Source organism: Maniola jurtina, chromosome 6 (assembly GCF_905333055.1).
Source record: "Maniola jurtina chromosome 6, ilManJurt1.1, whole genome shotgun sequence".
Lineage (NCBI taxonomy): Eukaryota > Metazoa > Arthropoda > Insecta > Lepidoptera > Nymphalidae > Maniola > Maniola jurtina.
This window is the reverse complement of record NC_060034.1, coordinates 12,328,708-12,347,448: the sequence shown is the minus strand read 5'-3', so window position 1 is coordinate 12,347,448 and position 18,741 is coordinate 12,328,708. Positions and strand designations below refer to the sequence as shown.

At 36.4% G+C, this 18,741-nt stretch overlaps 1 protein-coding gene and 2 long non-coding RNA genes across 6 annotated transcripts; 1 reads left to right on the top strand and 2 right to left on the bottom strand.

Moving 5' to 3' along the window:
- Positions 1 to 1,913: 1,913 nt before the first annotated feature.
- LOC123866452 lies at positions 1,914 to 3,851 on the bottom strand. The gene is made up of 2 exons (XR_006796193.1): positions 3,458 to 3,851; positions 1,914 to 2,290 (listed from the first exon to the last, which is right to left on the bottom strand). It is a non-coding gene; the product is annotated as an uncharacterized LOC123866452 (long non-coding RNA).
- Positions 3,852 to 9,540: 5,689 nt separating this feature from the next.
- On the top strand, positions 9,541 to 15,076 carry LOC123866431 (uncharacterized protein DDB_G0290685-like). 4 transcript variants are annotated; one of them, XM_045907996.1, is made up of 9 exons: positions 9,541 to 9,694; positions 10,325 to 10,366; positions 10,676 to 10,747; positions 10,919 to 11,182; positions 12,509 to 12,562; positions 12,784 to 13,008; positions 13,298 to 13,639; positions 13,820 to 13,885; positions 14,387 to 15,076. In XM_045907996.1, exons 1-9 carry the CDS (start codon positions 9,627 to 9,629, stop codon positions 14,460 to 14,462), a joined length of 1,209 nt encoding a protein of 402 aa, XP_045763952.1. In that variant the 5' UTR covers positions 9,541 to 9,626; the 3' UTR covers positions 14,463 to 15,076. The 4 variants fall into 4 exon arrangements, with proteins under 4 accessions (XP_045763952.1, XP_045763954.1, XP_045763951.1 ...); XM_045907998.1 differs by having other exon boundaries at positions 13,298 to 13,713; XM_045907995.1 differs by having other exon boundaries at positions 13,301 to 13,885.
- Positions 14,602 to 16,091, bottom strand: LOC123866453. The gene is made up of 2 exons (XR_006796194.1): positions 15,896 to 16,091; positions 14,602 to 15,297 (listed from the first exon to the last, which is right to left on the bottom strand). It is a non-coding gene; the product is annotated as an uncharacterized LOC123866453 (long non-coding RNA).
- Between the last annotated feature and the right edge of the window lie 2,650 nt (positions 16,092 to 18,741).

Sequence of the window (18,741 nt, the reverse complement as noted above, 5' to 3'; positions counted from 1 at the left end):
TGTAGTGTAACTTCGTAAGCGTTGATAAGCTTTTAGTTTAAAATCAGCGATATGAGTATCTGTACAAGATATGAAATAAGTGCTTCAAATGCGGCCCAAAAATAGAACCAATATTCTTATTGAAATAAGAATATTGGTTCTATTTTTGTCAATTAGTCAAATTAGACTTATTGCTTAGGAGTTAGGTGTTATCCATACTAATATTATAAATGCAAATGTGTATCTGTTCGTCTGTCTGTTTGCACGTTTTCACGGCCCAACCGTTGAACCGATTTTAATGAAATTTAGTACTTGAAGTACATCTTAAGACTTAGGGTACATCCCGGGGAAGGACATAAGCTACTTTTTATCCCGGAAAATTGAATAGTTCCTACAGGATTTAAAAAAACCAAAATCCACGCGGGCGAAGCCGCGGACATCCTCCAGTAATAAATATTTATACAAAAACATTTTTGTTCTCATTTTTAAAAAACCCTTTCGAATCTTTAAAACCAACAAGAAGAGGTCTAAGGGCCGGGGCACATATGGTGGAGCGCAGCGCAGCGCATTTTTCACAGTCAAAATATTATCGACATTGTCCTCATTGAAATAATATCTAAAATCAATGGTGCATCCGTGCGGATACTCGCGCATCCGCGCGCAGTCTCGCGCGTGCTTGCGCATTCTCTGGTACCAATTCGCGTAAAGAGTCACGCGATTAGAAAACTTCACGGGCATGCTCTGCGCTGCGCTCCGCCATATTATGTGCAGCGGCCCTAAAATATAAATATTTTGCGTCTTCATTTTGTTCGTTAGCTGAAATGTAAGCCTAGTATCCTACATCAATGCTTAAAACACATGCAACACATCTTGGCAGCGCGCGATTTTCATCTGCATGGCACGATATCTCACTGTCACGTATAAAAGCTGTTTTACGCCGGAGCAACAACATGCGACAATGCGGAAAGCTTGGTTGAAATATTAAGCTTCGTTTACGCCACAGTAACATAGTGCAATATTGTAGGATGACACAGGGCCACATGATAGTACAACAATTTTAATAAAATACAGCACTATTTTATAAATTTATTAAAAAGTGTTTTACTTACAACTGAAGGTTTTTTAATACATATTAAATTAGCGGAACTCCTAGGTATTGAACCTTTATCCATCTGACTAGCACGGCCATGGATTGACTTTAGCCCGTTTAGACCATGGACCACGAACTATGAAGAAATCTTCCATATATATTTTTTTACAACCTGGCTAGCCCTTAACCAGTGGCTATTGGTGACATCTAGTAGCGACACGTTACAATGCCGGTTCCACAATTTTCAATATGTATTTAAAAAAGATTAAATCGGCAGACTGGCATATTGCACCTAAGACCCCAAGTTTGCATAAAATAGACTGTCGCATGCTTATGGCCGAGAAATAATTAATTTTTCCATTTGTATCATCCCGCATTGTCATGTGTTGTTTCCGAGGCGTAAAACAGCCTTTAATTTTGCAGTCTATTTTACGCCGTAACAACATCGTGCTGGAGAGTTAGAAAACTACGGTATGAAATATAGCAAAAATCGACGGTAGACGTCGATATTTTAAATTATTGAAACATTTGGCCCTGTGGGGCATGTCTTAATGTTTACACTCTGTTGCTCTGGCGTAAAATAATTTTAAGTGTCTATATAGAATTAGTGTTACTGGAAATAGAACTGGCAAAAATTCAGTGTCATTTTCATGTCAATTTCTGCAGCATACAAAATAGGAATTGATCTGAGAGTGTATAGTGCAAGAGCCGTGCAAGGTGCAAGTGACGCGCCAGGGCTGGAAGTCATATTGGTACTTGACACTAAGCTTTAGTATGGATTTGTATCTACTTAGACAATAATTCAAGTGTTCAAAAGTACAGTAATCCAAAACATTTAGTGGAATTAAGATTATATCTATTTATTTACATTACATCCAAACACACATGCAAATAGGAAGATAAAATTTGCACACACCAGCACAATTAATGAAACACCACAAGTCCTGGACGACCATTGTTCCTCACTAGATACTGTAAGAAAGCTTAATAAATTATGCAGGTAAGCTTTTTTTCCAATTAAATAATTAGTGTGTTTAAAGATTTCTCTTCTACTTGGGAAAGCCTCTCTCATATAATATGTGAACTTCGTTATGGTTTTTATAGCCGTTTCCAATGTTATTTATTGTACAGCCGTCGCATGGCGCATCTTCTTTGGAGTCTTCTTCACTTTCTTTACTTTCTGCGCTAAAGGGAAACCGATACCGTCCCATTCTGCCACCCCTGTAAAACCAAATCATTCTTTATGATAACTGAAATCACAAAAGTTTCATCTAACCTAACATAGTACAATAAATCTTTTTTTTGCTGGGAAGTGATTTGACCTAACTTGAGCTGACAAAACAACATGCGACAATGCGGAATGCGGTTACGGAAACATTAATTTAGCGGCCTTCAGCAGCATGATAGTCTATATTATGTTAAGGCAACACCGTACTAAGAATGGGAATTCACAGTACGACGATTTGCCGATAATATTCTTACTATATTTTAAATTATTGTATATGCCTGTGGCATGCCGCAGTGTCGCACTTTGGCGTAGATGAAGCTTTACTTTGCACATCAAAATTCACGAGAGGAGCCGAAAACAAATCATTTTGGGAATTTGTGCCGATGACGTCATCTGCATTTTCGAATTTCAAATTCAATATTAAAAATTCGCCACGTGCCGCGTGTGTGGTCTCTGTTACTTGAATTTTTAAAGGTTTTTATTGGAATATAGGTTTGTCGCATTTCTATAGCTTTTATAGTACCTTATGCATTTGATACCTCTAGTGAGATAGTAAAATAATAATTGCTTTTATTTTTGTATTAAAATAATAGTAGGTACCTAATTATTTATTAAGCTTCTGGGGGCTTTTTAACAAACTAGGTAAGTACGTATTAACTTTAGGTACAAGTATGACGTATAGGTCTAAGTCAGTACAGGTAACACGGCCTAAATAACTTTGGAGGATTGACGTTAATTGCCTAAAGGCCTGTTGTGTGTTTTGGGAAAGATAACGTTTAACAAAACCCGCAAACTGGTATCAGAATAGTAGCACTTATATTAAAATGCTGTTAATATACTTGTAATATCTTATAATTGTCAAGCATTGTAAATTCATGCTATTGTATTTATATACTGTGTTCAATACGATTACGTTCATGATAAGTCTAAAAATGGTTGAGATTTCAAAATTGCGACGTACTTAATAGAAAGACAAACCAACAAACAAATCCACTTTTGCATCTTAGTGATACCACCACTAAGAAACGATTTTGAGAAATTCCACCCGAGCGAAGCCTGGGCGGGTCAGTTAGCTATAATAATATTAAGTTATTAATTAGTATAATGTAATGTACCTAAGTATAGGTTATGTTTAACATAATTTTGTCACTTCTCCATACCTTGGCTTAGCTTCGCTTAAAGTCACCAGAGCGAGGAAGCAAAGCATAAAAACAAATGATATATTCATTTTCAAGGTTCTGTAAACGTTTCACGTCAACAGATTTTTTCTTTGCAAATATATAAACACAATTCAGATATGTAACATAACAAAGCACATATATTTAATGACTGGGTCTTTAAAGATGTGTTGCTTATTTTATACGTAGACTGCGGTTAACCGGACTCGGGTCACTCTGATAAGACATAATACCGTACCCAGACTCGTATATAATATTTCGTTACGCTCGCGCTCCTATCGTAGATCAACGAGGCGAACGGGATCAACTAAGTAGGTACATAATATTTCTCAACGGCAGATTGAATTAAATAGGAATAGAAAGATTTTTATTCAAATAAACAAGAATGTCTTTCTTACAAGTAAGTAATTGCAGTCGGTGCATTGATGGAGCGAGCTGCAAGTCTTCTATCATTTACATAATCTTCGACTGTATGACCTATGATGATAGTGGGCCGGCAAAGAATTGAGATGACGATGACGTATAGGTACTTTACACAAAAGTTATTTTACACTTGTGGTTTGAAACGGTAGAATCCAAGTGCTATAGATGCAGCCACAGCTGTAAAGTCAATAAATCAAAACAACAACAATATTAAATCATCAACATGAAATAACTCGAGTAAGAATACAACTTAGAATTCAAAAAATTATTAAGTAAATTTTGTTTTCATAATTTTGTAGGAACAACCATTTTATTTTTTACTTTAAGAGCATCATTTCAAGATTTTCTACATAGGTACATAATATTTTTTCTGCATGCCTGAGAATTCTCCAAAATGTTCTGAAAGCTGTGTGGAGTCTGCCAACCCGCACTTAGTCAGCGTGGTGGACTATGGTCACACCCTCCACATTAGAATAGAATAGAATGGAATGGAATGGAATAGAATAGAATAGAATTTTATTCAAGTATAGACTTTCTGAGAGGACACCTGTTTTTGACCTGACCTTTGAGACCTGACCTGAAATTCTGAAAAGCAGAGGTCTTAGGTAAAGCTGAGCTTTTCAGAATTTACAAATTGCCATAACTACCTTAGGAATCTTAAGGAACCTTACAATAACTACTAATAATAATCCCACCAAAAACATTTCATGTAAAAAGTTAGCCAAGACTCACAAGTTCATAATGTTTTCACTGTTAAAAAGTTATGAGATCTCTAGTAGAGCCAAGCCCCTAGCTGATCTTAGATTTGTGCTGGCCATGGGACCTATCCCAAGTCCAAAGTAATATAGCTCTTAAATGTTCTTGACTATATCACATTTATAACAATAAATAACAAATCACTCTACTTACAAGCTCTGATTCTACAAACCCTATATCTTGGTAAAAAAAGTACGGTTTGGCCGTTTAATAACTTTTAACGTTTAATATGTTATGTCATGTAATAGTTTTACGAACATTAAACGGCCAAGCCGTACTTTTTTTACCAAGATATAGGGTTTGTAGAATCAGAGCTTGTAAGTAGAGTGATTTGTTATTTATTGTTATAAATGTGATATAGTCAAGAACATTTAAGAGCTATATTACTTTGGACTTGGGATAGGTCCCATGGCCAGCACAAATCTAAGATCAGCTAGGGGCTTGGCTCTACTAGAGATCTCATAACTTTTTAACAGTGAAAACATTATGAACTTGTGAGTCTTGGGTAACTTTTTACATGAAATGTTTTTGGTGGGATTTCATTTCTTTTTGGCAGGTGCCCTAAATTTTTTTTGGATCTATTTCTTGTAGGTACATCATTTTCATGGCCCACTCTCTATCGTTACCTCTTTTTTTAAAAGCTTTTATTCAACTTGCAATGTACTCGTATGTAAGTATATTTGTTCGGGTGGAATCTTGCAACTCAATTTTGAAGCAGATATACCAAATTTCAGTCTTTTAGGACTTCAGGAAACACAGATACTTGGTACGTTTGATAAATCTGCCACGGACATCTTATCATGTAAACTTTGGTATTCGAGCAACAGATTTTACAGATATGCATCTCATATACGAGGGGATGAAGGGGGACCCGATTTCTTAATTTATCTGTTGTTCATAATTCTTGAAATTTGTACTTAATGCCAAATTTCAGTCTTCTAGGACTTCGGGAAGTACCCTAGAATTACAGACTAGAAGTTTTGACTGTCAATAAATCTGAAACTATAAAAGCTAGACAATTGATACTCAATGCGTTTAATCAATCTGCCAAAGACATCTTATCCTGAAAATATCAGCATTCTAGCGACAGAATTTACAGATTTGCTTTACTCATAAGAGGCGTAGAGGGGGGAAAATTCCAATTTCTCAATTTTTCTGTAGTTTGTATGCAATTTCTAGTCTACACACCAAATTTCAGCCTTCTAGGACTTCGGGAATTACCCTAGAATTACAGACTAGAAGTTTTGACTGTCAATAAATCTGAAACTATAAAAGCTAGACAATTGATACTCAATGCGTTTAATCAATCTGCCAAAGACATCTTCTCCTGAAAATATCAGCATTCTAGCGACAGAATTTACAGATTTGCTTTACTCATAAGAGGCGTAGAGGGGGGGCATTGCCAATTTCTTAATTTTCCTGTAGTTTGTATGCAATTTCTAGTCTACACACCAAATTTCAGCCTTCTAGGACTTCGGGAAGTACCCTAGAATTACAGACTAGAAGTTTTGACTGTCAATAAATCTGAAACTATAAAAGCTAGACAATTGATACTCAATGCGTTTAATCAATTTGCCAAGGACATCTTATCCTGAAAATATCAGCATTCTAGCGACAGAATTTACAGATTTGCTTTACTCATAAGAGTCGTAGAGGGGGGGCATTGCCAATTTCTTAATTTTCCTGTAGTTTGTATGCAATTTCTAGTCTACATACCAACTTTCAGCCTTCTAGGACTTCGGGAAGTACCCTAGAATTACAGACTAGAAGTTTTGACTGTCAATAAATCTGAAACTATAAAAGCTAGACAATTGATACTCAATGAGTTTAATCAATTTGCCAAGGACATCTTATCCTGAAAATATCAGCATTCTAGCGACAGAATTTACAGATTTGCTTTACTCATAAGAGGCGTAGAGGGGGGGCATTGCCAATTTCTTAATTTTCCTGTAGTTTGTATGCAATTTCTAGTCTACACACCAAATTTCAGCCTTCTAGGACTTCGGGAAGTACCCTAGAATTACAGACTAGAAGTTTTGACTGTCAATAAATCTGAAACTATAAAAGCTAGACAATTGATACTCAATGCGTTTAATCAATTTGCCAAGGACATCTTATCCTGAAAATATCAGCATTCTAGCGACAGAATTTACAGATTTGCTTTACTCATAAGAGTCGTAGAGGGGGGGCATTGCCAATTTCTTAATTTTCCTGTAGTTTGTATGCAATTTCTAGTCTACATACCAACTTTCAGCCTTCTAGGACTTCGGGAAGTACCCTAGAATTACAGACTAGAAGTTTTGACTGTCAATAAATCTGAAACTATAAAAGCTAGACAATTGATACTCAATGAGTTTAATCAATTTGCCAAGGACATCTTATCCTGAAAATATCAGCATTCTAGCGACAGAATTTACAGATTTGCTTTACTCATAAGAGTCGTAGAGGGGGGGCATTGCCAATTTCTTAATTTTCCTGTAGTTTGTATGCAATTTCTAGTCTACACACCAAATTTCAGCCTTCTAGGACTTCGGGAAGTACCCTAGAATTACAGACTAGAAGTTTTGACTGTCAATAAATCTGAAACTATAAAAGCTAGACAATTGATACTCAATGAGTTTAATCAATTTGTCAAGGACATCTTATCCTGAAAATATCAGAATTCTAGCGACAGAATTTACAGATTTGCTTTACTCATAAGAGGCGTAGAGGGGAGGCATTGCCAATTTCTTAATTTTCCTGTAGTTTGTATGCAATTTCTAGTCTACATACCAAATTTCAGCCTTCTAGGACTTCTGGAAGTACCCTAGAATTACAGACTATGAATTGTGATGATCATCAGTGAGGGACGAAAACGGCGTATTTTAGGTATCGATAAATCTATAACCATAAAAGCTAGATATTTGATACTTAGTATATTTGGTAAATTTGCTGAGGACACCTTATACTGAAAATTTCAGCTTTCTAGCGTCATCCAGACCGAAGTTATGACGGGTCGAAAATACGGCGAAACACTTCGAGAAAAAGGTACTACGTAGCGCCCCGGCCGCCGTTTGGCTCGTCTTGGCGGGGGCACTGCCGTGCCCCCTGATTCTTTTGATGAATGTCAAGTATTTTTTACGGGTTAATATCAACTTCTCTGAGTACAATGTTGTTGTTTAGTTATAAATTAAATCCAATATAAATCCAGTATCGATATTTGTGTCGTCAGTTTGTACCCTGTAATGATTCAATGCAGTGTTGGAAAATCCTAAGTTTGATAACCCATGATATGTTCGACCACAAAATGTATTATTATTATTTATGTAAAGGCAAGAATGGTGTTCTTACGGTTTTCAAACTGGCTACATCTTATCAAAGGGCAATTAAAAGGCAAGAAACCTGGGGAAGCCACTAAGAGTTGTTTTAACAATATTATAGAACTTTATGCATCGTAGCATAATTAGCATAACTACTTTCCGCTCCTTTATTTTAAATTGCGAGATAGACTTGCAACAAACAAGGATGAGGTCTAGATTGGAGTGCGCTTGCCTACATCTAGAAAATGCCTATTCACTCTTGCCTTGAAGGCATTTAGGTTATACGTGGTAGAAAACGCGGATGCCGGAAGGGCATTCCACATCTTAGCGGTTCGTATCACAGGTTCGTATCCAGAAACGTTGAGCATAAAGTTTCGTGCGAGTAGATTGGATGTCGACCACACAGGGGTGTCAACAACGTTCTCAGTTTCTCGCTGTTCTGTAGTAGAATGTTGAAGCAGGAAAAAGGTTGTGAAGTTCCCGAGCACGCTCCAAAATTGGAACTCCAAAACTTTACCAGTTATTTTTTAACGCAGTTTTCCTATGACATGGAGATGCGAGTTTTGCTCTGAATAGGTGCCACTCACGATGGTCCCTCTACTAGTTTCACAATTACTTTACATTCTGGTATCTTCTGTTAACTTGAAAAATTATATAGGAAATAAAATACCTCCGCATTTCGCCAACTTCGGTCTAATGCCCATGTGAGCATAAAGTGATATTTAAATTATCAGATCTTAATATTTGGCATTTCCTGCATTCTGTAAATATATCCTATGGGAAAATAAAAGAATACCAACGAATTAGCTAGGTATTTATATCACTATATAATATGCTAGTGGGTAGGAAAAGTTTACACAAAACAAACTGAAAATTGAAAACTGGTGTTTTTAACGTTCATACGAAATGAGAATAACATTTTTAATTTATAGCTTTATACTGTACTGTTTATTAAATGTATGTTTTTTTTTGTATAAGTTGTCCATTCTATCGTCACATGAAATAATTTTTTTGTTTAGCATTATAGGGTTTCATCCATAGGGGTAATGCTGCCAGCATCTTGGGTACGATGCCTCGCTGCGGGCGGTGGTCTCCATGATGTTTAAGATTTAATTTAATATACATATATTAGTTTTTAATTTAATATTTTTTTAAGATTTAATTTATTACTAGCTGATACCCGCGACTTCGTTCGCGTGGATGTAGTTTTTTAAAAATCCCGTGGGAACTCTTTGCTTTTCCGGGATAAAAAGTAGCCTATGTGCTAATCCAGAGTATTCTATCTCCATTCTAAATTTCAGCCCAATCCGTCCAGTAGTTTTTGCGTGAAGGAGTAACAAACATACACACACACACACACACACACACACACATACAAACTTTCGCTTTTATAATATTAGTGTGATATATATTATTAATATATATATATATATTAAAATAATTGTAACAAAATATTTTTAAACAATTCCTGTAAGAATAATGTCCACTAGTCATATAAGGATAAAATGGTACAAAATATTATGTTATTATTGTTTTCGGTTTGTCATCGAGTTAACCCTTGGCTAACCTCGCGTTATCAACGCAAAAGTTTACGATATTAGTTATGTTTATAAAATAAGTGATGTTCTCACGTCTGTTGTCAGTAGGCAAAATAAGCGTGAATAAGACACAACATGAAAACGCCTCTGATCTTTTTAATTTGCATTGTTGCAACATTTGCAATAATCGAAGCTGTTCCTTGGTAAGTTCTGATATCCCTCCCAAAATTTATTGGTTTTTTTTTACTATTTTTGTGTGAAAATCTTAATGCGGTTCACAGAATACATCTACTTACTTAGTTTCAACAGTATAGTTATTATAGTTTCGTAAAAAAGTGGCTGTGACATACGGACGGACGGACAGACAGACAGACATGATGAATCCATAATGGTTCCGTTATATGCCATTTGGCTACGGAACCCTAAAAATGCGCGAACTTTTGAATCCGCATCAGGTAAATATTACATTATATCTCATCCGTACAAATCTAAAAGTGTGTCTGTCTTTTCATGACCGATACCCTTAACTTTTGACGGGTACAGAGATAACTTAAATCTCGTAAACGAACATAAGCTGTAGTACGCGACAAGTCGACGTGGCAATCGGGGTGGAGACGCCCCGCACACCCGCACAAAGCCGCGCTAACCCGGTGCAGGATAGCGCGGATGACGTACGGTTGTGTGGGGCGTCCTCCCGCCTCATACCATGCCATGTTGATCTGTTGCGAACTATACTTTTTATCCTGGAATGGCAAGGATTTTTAAAAATCTAAACCGCATGGGTTTTAGATTTTAAAAGAAAGACTAGTAAAATTATTAAAATTTTATTACAGGTTCAGGCATAATCCAACAAAAATATATGGAAAAACCGAGAGGTGTGTATTGGCTTAACTTATTTCATAATTTTAGTTTTTCAAAGAATACATTAATATTTTCAGTAGTTCAAACGGATGATTTGACAAATATACATATTATATTTATATATACCTAAAAATAATTGAATGATTGATTTTTAGCAGGTTGTTGCCTTGGACGAATTTAAATACTCGTTGTTGCATTGATCGTTCATTGACCCATAGATTTACCCCAACAACATTTCAAGTCTTTCTAAATGAAATGCAAATTGTTAGTTAATAACTAATTAAAAAGAAGCTATTATACAAACGATTTTTTAACGGTTACAGTGAAAACAATGGCGCAGCTGATTTTGGAGTCGATGAGATCGGAGTAAATGGCGATGATACTGAAATTAAAAGGTATATTAATATCAATTTTCTGTGATTGATTGTATAATTTTATACATTACAGATTTTATCTGAGGAGGACTTAAGTAGGTATAAAAGTCTACTTAAATAATTAAAGTTTCACTAACTAATTACAATAATTGTATTTAATTAGTGCATGTTTTCATTGCGGTTGGTTTTCAGTGGTGAAGGTTTAACACGTGGGGACCAAAATGCTGATGAAAATCAAGATGAAGGTGAAGGACTCGATGACGAAGGTGGTAATGGATATCAAAGTAGACGTGGATTCCAAGCTGGCCGTGGTATACAGGGAGGCCGTAGACCTCAAGGTGGTCATGGAAATAAAAGCTTTGAAAGCATCGGCGGCCGGAGGAACCTAGGTGGACGTGGATATCCAGGGACCCGAAGGAATGAAGGACGACGAAACCAAGACAGTGGTGATGACAGGTAATATAGGAATTTTAACAAAAACAGCACACCTAACATGCATTGCAATATGACTTGCCTATTGTACTCTGTTAGTACTATATCAGAAACCTTCATGGAAACTGTATCCACAATAATTACAAAGGGTATCTCAATCTGATGAACGGATAAACAAACACATAGGTAACAAACAGATAGACAGACAAATATTAACTGTATATAATAATACCGATAAGTACATAGGATTAATATATTAACATGTCAAATAAGAACTAGGGTAGTATCAAACAAAATTTTGAAGAAAATAAGTATTTTTTAACAACTGTACGAGCACTATAATTAATAAGGTGAAATAATGCACGTAATAATAATATTATTTTTCAGACGTCGCGGTCGGGTGAATAGCGAAAGTGAAGATGATTCGCATGAATATACTGAGAAACCGAAACACGATTGCAGGGGATGTAGACGGACTAACATTGGCAACGGTTTTAGTAATGACAATAAAGTATTTTTATATGGAGATTAAAATGTAGTTTCAAAGAAAAACTGTTAAGAATTTGTATTAGGTATATCTTTAAATAAATAAACAATCACGTAATTTGTAGTGTAATAAAAATCGGCTTTTTTGTTGACATCGAATAGTTAATAGTATTACATAATTTAATTTATACTTAGAATATTAATTTCAATTACAAAAATTGAATTTGTTTTATACACTCATAATAAAATTAATAAAAATGTCTATTTCATTCAGTTTCATTTAAAGACTTTCATTAACCGTAAAAAAAAAAAACAAAAATCTTACCTTAAAATGTTAATGTTGAAAACATTGGCCTAAAATAAAAAGAATTAGTAGCAATAAAGAATAAGATATACGAGATTAGATATAGAAATATGCGTAATTGATAAATCACATACGAGTACAATAATAATTATTATTATTTTAAAATCAGATGTGAATTTCGCGCTCAAAATCGGTACTTGAATTGTATGTGATGTGATACTAAAATAACTTACAGTGATCTTTCGAGCACTAAAGTTCTGGTTTTTTTTTTATTTAATTTACTTTCTGAAAAAAATACTTTATCCAACTTTCATATAGGTAATATCAATATTTGCCTACCTATTAATTTAAATTTTTAAGTCATATTTTTAAGTCATATATAAGTCTGCCCGTCTGTCTGTCTGTCTTTTTGTTACCTTTTGACTGTAAAGCGCAAAACCGATCTTGATGATATTCAAAGAGATAGCGTACATACTGGATATGTACATAGAATATTTTTATCTATTATAAGCATAAGATAGGTGGCCTTATTATGATAATGTTTTATTTTTATTTTGTAGTGAATACCATAAAACATCTGATGAAGACGACAGCTTTGAAGATGCCGCGCTGAGGTAAAAATAGAGCTTTATAGAGAGAGGCTTATAAAATAATGCTCGTATTAATAATACAGTTTTAATCCTAGAAACAAATTATTATTACACGTAGACGGAGAAACACGAGCATACAAATTGTAAAAAGACACTATTTAACTCATCGATGATTTAACTAATAAAATTGTGCTAATTTTGAAAGTTAAAAAAATATGATACATACTTTAATTTTTGGTGAATAGATGGCAAGAAGTAAGACGGCGCTTTTTCGGCTACTACGGCAGACAGAACCAGGTTGGTAAGAGTTACGAGTATCCAAGAGGCAGCAGATTCCAAGGTCAAGGATACCCAAGTTATAGAGATGAAGGTCGAAATGGCAACGAAAATAATAACGAAGAAGAAGACCAAGACCATAATGGATACAAAGAACTTGACAGAAATCCAGACTCTAGTGATGATGAAAACAGGTGAGTGCACGATAGCCAAATTAATAAATTGTAAAAAATTAAAACCGTCTCCATAAGGGTGTTTCTCAAGGGTATATGGAGTCTGTCAATCCGTACTTGCCCAGCGTGGTGGACTATGGCAAAACTCTACAAATTTTGAGAGGAGACCCGTGCTCAGTAGTGAGCTGACGATAGGTTGATGATGATAATGAAACAATGTAATGAAAATGCAATATATTAAAAAGTAAAAGTAATATTATTTTTATTAAGTGAGAATATATAAATAATTAATATACCTACTTATTTCTAGAAGATGGCAACAGAGTTATCCGGGAAGTCAAGGTGACTGCGGCAATACCGTTCGCAATTTTGGCAATGGCACATTTCAAGTTGCCAGTGGAGGTCTAGATACAAACGGATGCCAATATGGCAACCAAAATGAAAACAACGACAACAGAAATATGGAATACGACGGTGACCAGGATTACGCCGACGGCAATCAGAATGAAAAGCTAGCTGGTAAAGGAAACCGCGGTGGTTACAACTACGGTAGTCACAACGAGGGTCAAGCCGGTAGCAGGGGCCAAGCTGGCTTCAGGGGTCAAGCTGGCAACACGGGTGAAGCTGGCTTCAGGGGTCAAGTTGGCAACAGGAGTGAAACTGGCTTCAGGGGTCAAGCTGGCAACAGGGGCGAAGCTGGCTTCAGGGGTCAAGTTGGCAACAGGAGTGAAACTGGCTTCAGGGGTCAAGCTGGCAACAGGGACGAAGCTGGCTTCAGGGGTCAAGTTGGCAACAGAGGTGAAACTGGCTTCAGGAGTCAAGCTGACCACAGGGGCCGAGCTAGTAACAATGAAGAAAATGGGGATGAAAATCAAGGCCACAATCGTAGTATAAACAGGTCAGTTAAAAAATATACAATTTGAACAAAAGATTTCAAATTATTTTGATGTAAAGTTGTGTTTCATATCAATTTCCAGTTTCGAATTTTTCGTCGTCCTTGCCGGCAAAGACGCTGTGCAGAGATTGTATTGCCCTACAAGATAGGGTGCATTGTCAGTGGTGTAACATGGAAGAGATGTTGCAGTTTTTATATGAAATTCTTACCTACCCCTACTCGAATTCTACATAGCATTTATACCGGAATGCTAAATCACTTGGCAGTAAGGCCTTGTAAGTCGGGTGATTACTAGCCACGCCTGAAGCGTTTCACCAAACTCAACCAGAGACAATTCAGAAATTGCTTAAATTGCCCCTGCCAGGAATCGAACCACAATCCTCCCACTAATAAGACCACAACGCTCACCATTACTTTAGGGAGGTCATCAAAGTTAATAGTACAAATTAGCCCATAAGCTTTAAAAAAGTATTCTTGATACTTATCATATGTTATTCTTTTCAGAGATTCACGCAGGATACCGAACATTATGAATATAGGAAATGGCGAAGGAAATAGGAACACTGTTTATTTACATTAGTCTAGGCTATGGGTCTTTGAAATGAAAACTCGTGAAAGATCGTGATATGAAAATTAACCATGGTTGCCACTTTTCTCGAATCTGGAAGTAGGTACTATTTTGAGCCCTTTACTTTAATGATATGGCAAAAATCGTTTTGAAGTTATTTGTAACATCTTAACGTTTAAAGTATGTTCATTGTTATCTTTTCCAAAGTAACATTCCGTTTCTGAACTCGGCTACATTTAGTAACAGCATGTAGCCGACAACTAGGGACTTAATGCAAATTATGATTTTTTTAATTATATTATGATAATAATCAATAACACACTAATGTAACAGTCAAGTATTTTTTTATAAAAGGTGTAAACCAGTATGAGCTATGAGCAGCTTTATATAAACACTTTATTAAATTAAAATATTACAAATTACAATCGATTTAAATACTACATTCTTAATAGAACCTTAAGTTACTCTCGTAATATTTACAATGCGGTCAACTCATACTCACATTATAAAATTAAAAATTGATTTCAGAAGGCTTTAAGTACTTAACTGGGTTTTAAGTTTAGATTATTATTATGATCTTGTGTCCGTTTTATCACCCGTTATAAATAATAAATAATTAATAACTATATGATTTTTTTTATTTTTGTGGTGCACATCAAAAACATTTTTTCTAGCTGAAGCGCATAATATAAGTATAACCAACTAGGATATATCGTTTTTATTATTGTTACCCTCTCCAATGCTAAGGTCGATTTTGCAGCCAGCTGCTTGCAACAGTGCCAGTGTGTTTCTTAGCGTGTTGTTATTGTTGTCCCCCTTTCCGATAGTAAGGGTGGAGCCGGAGCAGCTGTTACAAAAATTAGCAATGTTAGTTTATATATTTCAAATAAATGTTATAATTAAACTCACAACTAGACTGTCCTTATTAATACCCGCGTGGAAATAAATCAAGAATACTGATTTCATTTTGTTAAATTGCATTTTTTATACAATATAGTTGAAAACTAAAACCCGACTAATAAACCCGTCTTAATAAAAGCTGCAATATTGGAGTGAACATGTTTTTCTGTCGCTTGGTATATCCTAGAATGATGTTATACATATTTTTATACTGATGAACTCACAATTTACCCCAGAGTTTACCTCAGGACCTTTACAACGAATCAATTGACCCCTCATTCATCAAAGGATATGTAAAATAAATTAACCTATTTGTTTTATTTAAAAGAAAAAGTTTAGTAAAGGCCATTTAATTTTTTTTTATTCCAATGTTGTTATAATCGATTTTGACAGACGGATCGACGGACGGAGAAATACACATCATAAGTTGTTCAAATTTTCCATTGGTACAGAACCCTAAAAAGCAAATCACAACTAAAACGTATGCAGAGGGAACAAAAAACTTCTTTTTGAAGATTCCTAGATAAAAAAATTATGGTACTTACGGCGCATTAGGTGTCGGCTTCGCTTCCACTATCGCTGAAAGAATGACGATGCAAAGAATAAACAACGAAGACTTCTGCATTCTAATTTTTTTATATTTAAAGATATTTTAGATTAGGCAGATGTGTATCAATTGATGCGGTTGACAATACTGTCCTAGTCTTTTAAATTAAAGACTTTTTATATGAATGTGAGGATGAATATCCGTAAAAAACCGGAGGGGTCAATTTGATAAGAAGCTTTGGTTTTTACTCGCAGTTAGTTCGATTTGCTTAACATGATAACGGTATAATTAGGTATTCATACAAACCTATACTTAATATATCTATACTAATAAATAAAATTGGAGTGTCTGTCTGTAATTTCGAAATAACTACCTCATATTAAGCTCATATGGTTATTTGAACGATACCATAACTGAATCACACGTTTTTAAAATTTTTGTCTGTCTGTCTGTCTGTCTGTCTGTCTGTCTGTCTGTCTGTCTGTCTGTCTGTCTGTTTGAAAAGGCTAATCTTTGGAACGGCTGAACCGATTTTGACGGGACTTTCACAGGCAAGTAGAGGATTGACCAGGGCGTAAAATAGGCTACTTTTTTAACCGACTTTCAAAAAGGGAGTTGTGTTTTTCTACCTATGTACACCGAAATCTCCGAGATTTCTGAACCGATTTGCGTCATTTCTTTTTTAACCGATAGAGGAACTTTGCGACATTGTTTCATAAAAAATTTGGAGTCCAACTCCTCAATCCTCATGCTGCAGGGGATCTGACCAATCCACGCGGGCGAAGCTGCGGGCATCAGCTAGTAAATAATAAAACAAAAACAAAAACGAAACAAAACTGACTAGTGAAGCTAGTCAGTTTTGGATATAATGTCCCTAATTGCAGATTTATATTTATAAGGAGAGAGATGAAAAATATCGTAATTTGAAAATTGCTGATTGAACTGGTTGCAACTTCTAATAAATGTGTTGGTAGCATGTCTTGTCTTGCTTGGTGCTATGTAGAACAATTTCGGATGCCTAGAGTTAATCCGTGGACATCTTAAGGAAATTTTAGAGATTAAGTATGGAGAGCCAACGCCGTTGTTCACACTAATATTATAAAGGAGAAAGTTTGTATGTGTGTGTGTGTGTGTGTGTATGTGTGTGTATGTTTGTTACTCCTTCACGCTAAAACTACTGGACGGATTTGGCTGAAATTCGGAATGGAGATAGATAATATCCTGGATTAGCACATAGGCTACTTTTAACCCCGGAAAATCAAAGAGTTCCCACGGGATTTCGAAAAACTTATATCCACGCGGACGAAGTCGCGGGCGTCAGCTAGTAATATTATAAATGTGAAAGTGTGTCTGTCTGTCTGTCTGTTTGAAAAGACTAATCTTCGGAATGGCTGAACCGATTTTGACGGAATTTTCACAGACAAGTAGAGGATTGGCCAGGGAGTAACATAGACTACTTTTTTAACCGACTTCCAAAAAGGGAGTTGTGTTTTTCTACCTATGTACACCGAAATCTCCGAGATTCCTGAACCGATTTGCGTAATTTTTTTTTAATCGATAGAGGAATTTTGTGATATTGTTTCTTTAAAAAAATTGGATTCCAACTCCTCAATCCTAATGCTGTAGGAGATCTCACCATCAATACTAATGGAATTTAGAAAGTGTCAGTTATAAATTGATTGATATTGAAGATATCTGTACCAAGTAAAACTTTGTCGTTGATTGACCTCGAGGACCCAACTCCTCAACCCTGATGCTGTAAGGAATTGCATTCCGAAATCCAAGTGGTCACACGTTGCAGAAACACGTTGCATCCCGGGGACGGGCTATTACGGATAGGCATCTTTTATCCTGGGAAATCAAAAGTTCCCACGGGATTTCAGACCCTAAATCCACGCGGGCGAAGCTGCGGGCATCAGCTATTTTGTAATATTACTAGTGATACTTGCTAATTACTAAGGATTGACAATAAGTGCTTCAAAACGACCCGAAAATTAACGCCGCAAAATAATAGCGTGTCCTTATTTCAAATAGGTATGATAAAATATAGCCAACATGCGACGTGGCTTTACACAAGTGTAAATTAAAAATTTATAACACCCCCGACAAGTAAAGGTTACAGCAACTAGAAAAGAGCTGATAACTTTCAAACGGCTGAACCGATTTTCTTGGTATATAGCTAAGAACACTCTCGATTAAGCTACCTTTCAAACAAAAAAAACTAAATTAAAATCGGTTCATTCGTTTAGGCGCTACGATGCCACAGACAGATACATAGATACACAGACACACAGATACACAGATACACACGTCAAACTTATAACACCCCTCTTTTTGGGTCGGGGGTTAAAAATCCTTTTTTTTTTTTTTTTTGTTGACGCTGGGGAATGCATTTACGCATCCCCCCCGGAGGGAGGGTATGTGGGACTCGCCGGCCGAGAGGCGACCGGAATACCCACTAAACCCCAGCGGCGGTACTGCGCGTCGCCTGGCGACTGGGTCACGGGAACGGCCGAAGCAAACAACCGCGACCCAGCCAGCGACGTCTGCCAAGGCAGACCCTCTACCGGGGACCTGCTCGGTCCCCATCGACGCACCTCCGGGACGCACCAACGAAGTGCGTCCCCCGACCTAGGGACGCGCACGTCGCCCGCGTCCCATCCTCCGCTTCATCCACTGTGCCCTCTGCTAGTCAGAGGGACACGCGGAGAAACCTCCCCCCCTGCCAGGTCATTAGCCATAGCCAACAATATCTCCGAAGAGAAATTATTAGCCATGTTACCGGGGCGCACCGGCCCGAACACTGCTCTTCCCCTCGGACGCATCCAAAAGGGACCAGCAGCA

Coding starts and splice junctions, on each gene's coding strand:
- LOC123866431 (XM_045907994.1), top strand. CDS start 9,627: ATGAAAACGCCTCTGATCTTTTTAATTTGCATTGTTGCAACATTTGCA. Junction 9,695..10,324: donor ATAATCGAAGCTGTTCCTTG/GTAAGTTCTGAT, acceptor ATTTTATTACAG/GTTCAGGCATAATCCAACAA. Junction 13,886..14,386: donor CACAATCGTAGTATAAACAG/GTCAGTTAAAAA, acceptor TATTCTTTTCAG/AGATTCACGCAGGATACCGA.